This window comes from Melopsittacus undulatus, chromosome 1 (assembly GCF_012275295.1).
Source record: "Melopsittacus undulatus isolate bMelUnd1 chromosome 1, bMelUnd1.mat.Z, whole genome shotgun sequence".
In the NCBI taxonomy this organism is placed as follows: domain Eukaryota; kingdom Metazoa; phylum Chordata; class Aves; order Psittaciformes; family Psittaculidae; genus Melopsittacus; species Melopsittacus undulatus.
The window spans coordinates 73462577-73472758 of record NC_047527.1 but is presented as its reverse complement, the minus strand read 5'-3'; the positions used below and the strand labels follow the sequence as shown (position 1 = coordinate 73472758).

General features: G+C 40.1%; 1 protein-coding gene across 2 annotated transcripts; it reads left to right on the top strand.

Annotated features, from left to right (window-relative positions):
• CMBL (carboxymethylenebutenolidase homolog) lies at positions 1-8457 on the top strand. Of its 2 annotated transcripts, none has more exons than XM_031052991.2 (6): positions 1-111; positions 2859-3095; positions 3916-4023; positions 5541-5683; positions 7105-7196; positions 8178-8457. In XM_031052991.2, exons 2-6 carry the CDS (start codon positions 2881-2883, stop codon positions 8355-8357), a joined length of 738 nt encoding a protein of 245 aa, XP_030908851.1. In that variant the 5' UTR covers positions 1-111; positions 2859-2880; the 3' UTR covers positions 8358-8457. The 2 variants fall into 2 exon arrangements, with proteins under 2 accessions (XP_030908851.1, XP_005153424.1); XM_005153367.3 differs by having other exon boundaries at positions 7-111; positions 2873-3095.
• Positions 8458-10182: the final 1725 nt, after the last annotated feature.

Here is a 10182-nt window from a genome sequence, read left to right as displayed (position 1 = left end):
CGCCGGTTTCGTTTTCTTAGCACTGCCTCCGGGGATCACACGCGGCGGTGACCATCCGCACTGAGCTCTTGCGACCTGCCTCCGCTGCCTCGCATACTTGCTGTGCTCCAGGTATGTGTGGGGTGTTCGGTTTGCTAAGAAGCCTTCACAGCTTTTTATGCTGAGAAATGTAAACAAGTGCGTATCGAGGCCTGACTCAGTGTTCCCGGGAGACTTCCATTTTGTCTACGTGCGTTTTTAAAGGGTCCATGCTCTTTTAAATTCTATCAGGGGGCTGCTTTCTTCCCGGATTGTTTGAGATGGTGGGTCAGAAACCTTTAATTTTCCTTCCTGAGATGACGAAAACCTCTCAGAGGGGGAGGACTCAGGAGGGTCTCTTAAAAGCGAAGTGCTACACAGCAGTGTCTTTGTATTTTTTCTGCTTGTAGGTTCCAGTTTCTGAAAACCAAAGTTACTGTTTGTTCTTCAAATAAATGCTCAAGTGCTCGCAGGTGGAGGTGGTGGAACACAAGGCTGTGGGTTTACACATCCTCCTAAAAGAATAGCTTTGATTGATGTGTGATAAACATATAAATGCATTGGCTTTTGCAAATCATAGGTGTTTCTATATGGATATAACTGTATGAGATTGCAGTAACAGAAACAAAGCTCTCTAAAGACACAAGATTAGACAACACGTTGAAAATGGCCAGAACTCTTGAGCAAAATGGAGTCACATAGAAAAAGAATTTGTAAAGGTAAAAGAAAGGAACACACACACGAACTTGATATGAGGAAAGCTAGTGTCTGGAAAACATAAGGTTAAAGTACTTTTAGCTTAGATCGAAGATAAAGATCTATGTTTGTTTTGTAAGTCTGTGATAACAGGATTTAGTGGCCCCCCTAAACACAAGTGATTTTTTTCACACCATCCATCTACTTATTAGTTTGGAGACAGAGCCTCCCAAACATCTGCTAGCTTCGGATCCTTTTTGTCTGCTCCTCCTGTTTTGCTTGCAATAAATTTTGCAGGAAGGTCACAACTGTTCCAAATCTTTGCCAGCTATCAGAAGAACTATAGATATGACTGGTTTCAGCTAACTTTGAGATTACTGGGGCATCCAACTGTGCCAAAGAGGAAAAGTACACAGTGAGGAAGACTGCTTACTTCATCTTGAAGACCCCTACTCACAAGAGGAATACTGCTTCCTTCATCCTCATGACCCCTACCCACGATCACCGGAGAGCAGTGTGCAGATGCCAAGAGGAGGAGACTTATGATAATAAATTCCTGGAGCTAGTTATACTATTCCCCACCTATATGCAGGAGTTATGAATATGTATATGGCTAATGTAATAGTGAAAGTATGTAAACTTGTAACAAATACTAATCAGTGCACCTCTGGCTACAGTCATGCACCCAGAGCTGTTGCTTTTGCTTTATTGACTTTATCCCTCAGTAGAACCCTGTTATCTGGATTAGAGGAGTGAGCTCGTATTTTACAGATGTAAGGGGCAGATGTAATTCTTAAGGAATGTGTCAGTGGCATCTTAGAAGAGGGAACTGTGTGGTATGCATACTGCAACAAATGTAAAAATAGTGAACCATTTTAACTGCTCAACAAAGTGTGCAAGTCTGTATGGTTTATAAACCATTACAAGCAAACACCACTCTTCACAGGTTTGTGTCTGGAGTTTTCCTTACTCAGCCGCTACACCTGCATCTTTAAATGTTTCACATGTTGCTTTACGTTTTATCAGATAATATGAAATGCTTCAATTGAAGCCTTTAAGGATACACTGACTGGTAAGGGCATTGTGTTTGTGCTTCTGCAGTTCTGAAATATATCTTTATTTAATACTCAATTGCTGGCTTTGTTATATTTTCTGATTTTAGTCTAACCAAAAGGAAATAGTTTGTGAATGGAAAATTGATTATCAACGCCTTCCTGTTATACATTTAAACTGTATTTTGTCTTATATGCTCATCTATTAATTAATTTTTTCCCGATAGACTAATTTTAAACTAGAAGTCCTATGTGTAAGACTACAATATGTGAAAACTCCCATCTATGCATGGGTATGGCTTATTTAAAAGAGAAGTAGAGGATTATTGTAAATGTGTGCTCAAAGTTGACAAAGCTTTCAAATAGGGTAGAACTTGAATTGTTCTGTGAAAATGAAGTCTGTAACCCTATCCCTGCTAAAACTGTTTGGGATATTCTGAATTTTGAAGTCTGAAAATTCATAACGTCTTGGTCCCTGGAAATCTGTGCAGATCCTAAAGTTGTCCCTTTGGTGCTACAGCTACTTACATCCCAGTAGTTCAGGACTGTTGAGTAACCTGCTTTTTCCCCATTTTTCTCCGAGAGTATATTTGGCATAGTCAAGTTTCAGCATCCTTGTTTCTGTACTAGCAAAGATTTGTTAGGTAGTACACACAATTTATCCTTAGAGAATTTAGGTAAAGCTTTGTCTAAATTCTCTCCAAGTTCTTTAATAATTTGAAGCTGCTCTGTCCATATCCAAGTAAGTTATTCAGGACATTTTGCAGCAATATGAAGTCAGGTTCACCCAGTTGGTAAGCCTAAGATTGATGGCATAAATCATTAACTTGAGGCTAAGGAGCTGCTGTGTTAGATTCTGTTGGCATTTTATGATGTTTGTGAGCTACTTGTTTATTTTCACTTCAGCAATAGTTTGTAGAAAATTAACCAGAGCACATTGTTACCACATTGACTAATACAGCATTTTAGATCTAACAGTAATCAGCATGTTCACAGTTATTACTGCAATGATTCAGAGATTCAACAGTCTATGATATCACTGTGCTTTAATCTTTTCCAGTATGGTGTGCTGTGGTATTCACAACTGCATAGTTTTTGTTCCCTAGTATCACGCATGGCTAATGAATTGAGGCCCTGTCCATGTGATATTGGAGACAAGTTTGACTATGGAGGCCGTGGGGAGGAAGTGCAAGTTGAGCACATCAAGGCATATGTTTGCAAACCACCTGCCAGCACAGACAAGGCTGTGATTGTGATTCACGATATATTTGGATGGGAACTCCCAAACACCAGATACATAGCTGATATGCTAGCAACTAATGGATACATGTAAGAAATACTACTGTTTTCACATTGTCTTTTAATAAGAAAGTTTGTTGAGCTATTTCCTTTTTTTTTTTTTTTAACATAAACCATACAAATAATTTCACGGGCTTCTCTTGCATGTTTCTCTAAACCGTTTCTTCTCTGTTAAAACAGTGTAAGAAATCTAACCTAGTGAGTAGTCCTACTGTAACAAGATAGTAGGTAAGCATAGAAGAAGAGAGATGAAAGAGAGAAACATCCTATTCTGTACCTTTCATCCTCCATGAGCCCAAAGCAGCCTGCTTCCTTTCTCCTGACATAGCATCTGTGCAACTTTGCTCGTAGGGCAAAAATTCCAGAGAAGCTGAAAGGCATTCTGTGAAGATGAAGTGTACTAGCTTGCACCAAAGAAAGGAACAAGTACTCGATTATGTGAAAAGCATATTTGGTATCCTCTTTTTCTGTATTACTGGATTAGCATTCCTTCTAGCCCGAATATATTTACCATGTATGTACAAGTTATATGTACCATGTACGTACAATGTATGTAAAATGGTAGGTTGTGTGTTTGTTTTATTTTGGTAGGAAACCACTGAGTATTTTCAGTTGCAGTTAACCATTTGTCAAATTAATTAGTGAATTTTAACAGGACAAAATGTATCTGGAAGTTATGCTGAGCCTGCTTATTATGCATAGAAAAATAATGAGGGTTGCTTGTGTAGTGTTTTGATGTAGGTTAAATTCTAAGCGTACGCAACAAAATGAATTTGCTGTACAGTACACACAGACTAATCCTTTCTCAGTATTATCTTATGGCCATAAAGTGTTTTAATTCTTCTTTCAGAGCCACCTGCCCAGATTTTTTTGTGGGACAAGAAGCTTGGAAACTTTCTAATGACTGGGCAACTTTTGATGACTGGCTGAAAACACGAAGTGCCGGCAAAATAGACAAGTATGACCACTGTTCCTTTCCCAGCCAGTGGACACCCTTTTTTTGTAGCAATTTCTGCCTCAGTAAAGATGCAGGATTAGAACCTAAATTATTAATGGGTCAGATACAGTCCACAAACAGAAATTTCATGCAGTTTGTGCGTCAAGCTCATGCTTATGTGAGGGGGTGCTTTTGTTGAGAAAAGTAAGACTGAACAAGAATAGAAGTGCCCACTGTTTACTTGTGCAGAAAGTGAGATGAACTACTCAAAAGAAAAGGACAAACAAAGGCCAGAAAATGTAACTCACTCTTTCCACTTCAATTAGATTCAGTTCCCACAGGTAGGAACAACTTCCATGGGTTTCAGAGAGGGTGCAAACATAGTCACTGAACACTGTTTAACTAGGGAACACTGGTCCTGCTCCCCATTGGATCCCACGTAGTTTTAAACATACTACTTTCCCATTCTTCTACCTGTATTTTTCCTGGTTTTATCTGACAAGTAGCTCGACTGCATGTTACTGCTGAGTTTGAAATTTACTTCCACAATTTCATAGAATATTTGTCTCCCTGATAAGAGAGTTTGCTTATAGTCACATTTGTGATAATGGGATGTTCTTGACTGGCTGCGAGTCTCTTAAACTTTTATTCATGTTAGCCTGTAAGACATGTCGTGGTTGAAGCCCAGCCAGCAACCCAGAACCACGCAGCTGCTCTCTCATTCCCCCCCCTCTTCCTCCTCCCCATTCCTGGAGGGGTGGGGAGGAGAATCAAAAGAATGTAATTCCCATGGGTTGAGATAAGAACAGTCCAGTAACTAAGGTATAACACAAACCACTACTGATACCACCAATAATAATAATGATAAGGGAAATAATAAGGGAAGAGAATGCAACTGCTTACCACCTACTGACTGATACCCAGCCTGACCAAGCAGTGATCCAGCCCTTCCTGGTAACTGCCCCCAGTTTACGTCTCGGGCATGACGTGCTATGGTATGGAATACCTCTTTGGTTAGTTTGGGTCAGGTGTGCCGTCTCTGCTTCCTCACGGCTTCCCCTCCTCCCTGGCAGATCATGAGACTCAGAAAGTCCTTGGTCAGACTAAACATTACTGAGCAACAACTAAAAACATCGGTGTTATCAGTGCTGTTCCCAGGCTGAAAGTCAAAACCACAGCACTGCACCAGCTACTCAGAAGGAGAAAAATGACTGCTACTGCTGAACCCAGGATAGACAAGTATTGCCCTTTGTGATATTAATTGCTCTGCTGTTTATAAAATCACCTTTAACACCACTTAGTCACCCCCAATCCCAAGAAAACAGGGAAGAGAATAAGAGGAACAAAGGAAGAAAACTCATGGGTTGAGATAAAGACAGTATGATGAGTGAAGGAAAGATTAATGACAGGAGTGATGCAAAGATAGTCACTGCCTCCCATAAGCAGACCAATGCCCAGCCAGTCTCTGAACAGCAGCCACCTTGGAGGCCAGGGAAATAGAGCTAGGGGCTTAATTCACTTTCATTTATATGTCTCAGAGAAGTCGATGTCATCCTGAAGTATCTAAAGGAACAATGTGGTGCAAAGAAGATCGGTGTCGTTGGATTTTGCTGGGGTGGAGCAGCAGTACAACATCTGATGCTGAAAAATCCTCATTTACAGGCTGGGGTGTCCCTCTATGGTGAGCCTTAAGTAACTATTCTCAGCAGACATGACCAGTACTATTCTGTAGGACTACTGCTGTAACAAAATTCAGTGCAACATCTTATGGAAGAAGGTGATTTAATTGCATGAAATCTTTAAGCAATTTGATTTTGCACACTCACATTTTTGTACTTAATCATAACTAGTGAAATCTAAGTATTCAAGTGGCATGGTTAGGATTACTTCCATGCAACATAGCTTACGAGGGACAACAAATGCCAAGGCCTCATTATAGTAGAGGTTCCTCATGGCTGGTGATAACAAAATGGTTTCTGGGTGCATCTTTTATACCTTTTAGGAGCCAGCAGTTACTAAGAGGTGCATCTTTGCCACAGCATTTTTCTCTACCTCAGTCTGCATAAATCAGGACAGGTTGCTGCCCACCATCTGTTTTTCATTGTTTGGAAAACCTGTTTGATGCACAAGTCTGTATTCTGTCCCCCTGTTGGGCTAACAGAGGCAGTAGTGATACGCTGCAGCCTTTTTGCTGTCCTTCTGTTAGAGTGCAGGGTCTTGTGCTGATGAGACATAGGGCCTGGGGGCTACACAGGCTGCAGCCTTTCAGGTCGTGGCATGAAAAACGTATTCCTCAATGCTACTGCTAGCAGGGGCCCATTGTTACTAATAGGAACCACTTTTTAACTCGGTGTTTTCGTACTCTCATGCTTCCATTCTTAATGCCTTTGTGCTACCTTTAATATTTTTGTTATAAACCTCTGTACTTCTTTATAACCCAGAGCAATTAAATTCATCTGAGGTGAAAGGAAGTTGAAGGTATTTTTGTAGAAACTTTGTGGGGACTTTTCTGCACTGATTTGCTGATCTGCTGAGTCAATCCAGCAGTGCTACTTGCTAATTTTTTGCTTGTCTGTTGTAATAATTTCAATAATGAAAAGTGTGGCCAGGGTGGCAGCTAGTTAGTTTTACTGTTACTTATGTTCAAATATATTTGAATAGCCATATCAATTTGTTATGAATTTATATCAGTATAAATATATGTACACTGAAATCCTAACTGTGTATTTGGAATGATGAATATTTACAATTATCTTAAAGATGGCCATGCCAGGCTAGAGGCCAGCAGCTCTCAAGTGTCCATCTTTCAAAGGACCCTGTCTCTGGCAATGGTCAGAAGCAGATATGCAAGGAAAACCACAAAAATGTAATAATTCTCCCATGACTTTTTCAGACAGAGGTGGTCTTTATATTTTTAATGACATCCTAAATCACAAGAAGTTCTCACAACAAATGTGACTTTTAAGCAAAGCGTGTTTAATTCCATTACAAACTGTTCAGCTTTTACTGAACAGAATGTCTTTTATTTCAACTGTATAGCTTTGGTAGTGACTTTACTACTCTAAGTAGCATGACTCGTGTATGCCTTTCTTTCTTCCCTAGGAGTGATAAAGTTCTTTGCAGACACATCCAGTTTTCTTCATCCCACCTTCTTCATTTTTGGTGAAAAAGATGAGCTCATCCCATTGCAGCAGGTGAGTTTCCTATCAGATATATTTAATGTCTTCTAATGTTTTTCATGATTGTTCTGTAATTTGAAGTTTAATTAAGAGAAACTAGAAAACTGATCTGCATTTTCTTCCTCTTTCACTATTATGGTAATTCTACAGAATTTATGTTCATCCTCAAATCAAGAAGTTTTAAAGTGACACTAAATGTTTTCTGTTTCTGTTGCAAAATATGGATGATTTATATATGAATGCTGCTGGGAGGAAAAGGGCAAGAATCCTGATGAAGGCTTCTGTCAAACTTAAGACAGGAGACCCTCTTTAATCATACTGATGGTGCACAAAATCAGCAGAAAATCTCCATCTCTGCTGCTGGAATCAGTAATTGTAGGAGAATTTAAAAGATCCCATGACCATCCTGTTCCTTTTCCCACTGTCATGCAGAGCTGCTCCTTTGTGGTACTTTTGGCAACAGCCTTCCTGGGGAGCCCAGGGGGAGAATGGCCGGAGGAAGATGATTATCTACCAAGGGGATCAAAGAGGAAGATACTCTTTCATTGACTGGTGTTGGTGTTAGTTTTCCTGCCAAGAATGCCAGTCGCTTTGAACTGCTGATTCTGTATCTGTGCCTCTCCTCCCTCAATTTCAAATCAGTTCAGTTTCTTGTCTTTGTTTGGCGAAGTCACTTATACAGTGATCACTACGTGCTAACCTTCTCATGACACTGAGCAATAGGTATTTTTACCTTTACAGGTATTATTGCAGTAACTCATATTCTTTTTCAGTTTTTTATAGTCACAACCTCTTATTTTACTGAAGAAAAAAGCCTACTTATGTAAAGAAACTGTAGTAACAGAAATGGATTTGGGTATAAAATCATTAGAAGGGAAAACAATGGCAAGAACACACTGTCTCCCAGAAAAATGAAAAACCAGGGCAATTTAAGGAGCGTAAGTACATACCATGTTAACAGTGTACTTAACCAACATGGAACATTCTGTGTTACAGATCGCCGTACTGGAGCAGAAGCTTAAACAAAACTGTAAAGTCGATTATGAAGTTAAAATTTACCCTGGCCAGACGCATGGGTTTGTACATCGCAAAAGAGAAGATATCAACCCTCAAGATAAGCCTTACATTGAGGAAGGAAGAAAGGATATGATCAACTGGCTGAATAAATATCTCTAGCATAAATAAATGTCCCTAATATAACTCAGTTGTTGACGGAAACCAGAAAATAATGCAGACTATATTGCTTAAGACATTCTTAAAGCCATCAAAATATTTTCTAAAACTCGTTTGTAACAACACTGCTTATTGTAACTTATTTTCTAAGTAGATGCTTGGAAATGGCTTTTCAAATGCTGAAATCTATAAATATAAAAATAGATTTTAAAATTTGATCTTGTGTATCTTAACATTTTTAGAACCTCATGGCAGCCCAGGGAGCCCTCAGCTTTCACAGAACATTGCCCTTTAAGGTGCAGCCCCTCAATTGTTTCCATTGCCCCACAGTGCTTTTCTTCTCGCATTTGCCTCTTCCAGCCATGCCTGGCAGCTCTCTCATGCAGTCACATTCAGTCTAGCTTCATCCTGCACAGGGGCATGTGTCAGGCCAGACCTGACTGGTCTGTGGTGGAGCTGCAGCCACTTGTGTGTCTTTGAACTCCCCAGTGCCTCTGCTTCAGTCTCCTACGAGGTGGGTCCCACCTCAGATTCCATATCCCCAGTGGTTCTTCAGCCGTCCCTCCATTTCAAACCCTTTCTTTGCATCACTTCTTCCCCTTCCTCCTGCAACGCACCATATATCTCCCACAAGAAAATAGTTCTCCCTGCATCACACTGAGTTGATATGAAAGAAACTTCCCTGTGTTTCAAAAGGATTTCATCCAGACCTCTGAGGTAAAAGTGCAAAATCTTCCCTTGCTTCTGCACTTATACCCTTGGTCAATGACTAATGCTCTTATCCGGTTTGGGCACCACGTGTTGTATTTCCATCTCCTTGCTCTTTGATTTCAGGAAAGGTAAGCCTGATCTTAGTGGGTCCAGCCAGCACAGGAAAAGTCTCTTCAGGCCTGCAGGCTGTTGTTGCCATGAGTCATGCTAGTAAAAAATAGTACCTCCACATGGGAGGTGAGAAGTTCCATGATGCCTTCCCTGATCTTGCCCTTGGGCTGGATCTGTGCAGCTTTCAGTGACCTGCAGATGGAGGGAAGAGCCAGTGACTTCTGTGCTTCCTGCCAGTCCTAGCATGGTTCTAGGTTCATCATATATAGAAGAGAAACAGTTTGACATGGGAGAACTGCAGATACCTTTATTCACTGGTGAAGACATGTCTAATGCATGTGCTTATGCAGCTCTGGGGTAATGGGAGGACAGCAATGTACAAACCTTCCTGGAAGAAAGCAATGTAGGTTTGTGGTTCAGATAGTCTATAAAGTCAGTTCAAAATCCCAGCTATGGATTCATGTCCCATTTATCAGGGTTGCTATGAGAACAGACAGAGATGATGAAATTGATCTCCCTACAACCACTGTCTCACATGGATTTTAAATAAAAGAGCCTTGGTTTCTTAGAAGGTAATATCTTGGCTGGCAAACCATTACAGCTTGTTTTTTATGTGAATGAACAGATGTCTCAGGGAATTTGGCTAAGTTTTGCCAAATTACTCCTGAGACAAGGGAAGACTGTAAAACCGAGGAGTATTTTGTCAAAATTCATTGACCTTGGAGAATTGAGAACGGCTGTAGGACAGGTATTGCATTTCATTATATGTTTGATTTATGTATTTGAGAAATATGGCATCTAAGATGGAAAACTCAGCATTTTGCCAGTGTTAACATTTAATTTACTAAAAAACACACACACATTCTCAAAACTTGTATTTGAGAATATTGTTTGTGTCTAGAGAGCACTGACAAACAGGTGTATAGATTATATGTTACAAACTCAGGTTTATAATGTTCACGTCTACTGAACCTAGCAGCCTTGATGTAAGGTGAATCAGCTGCAG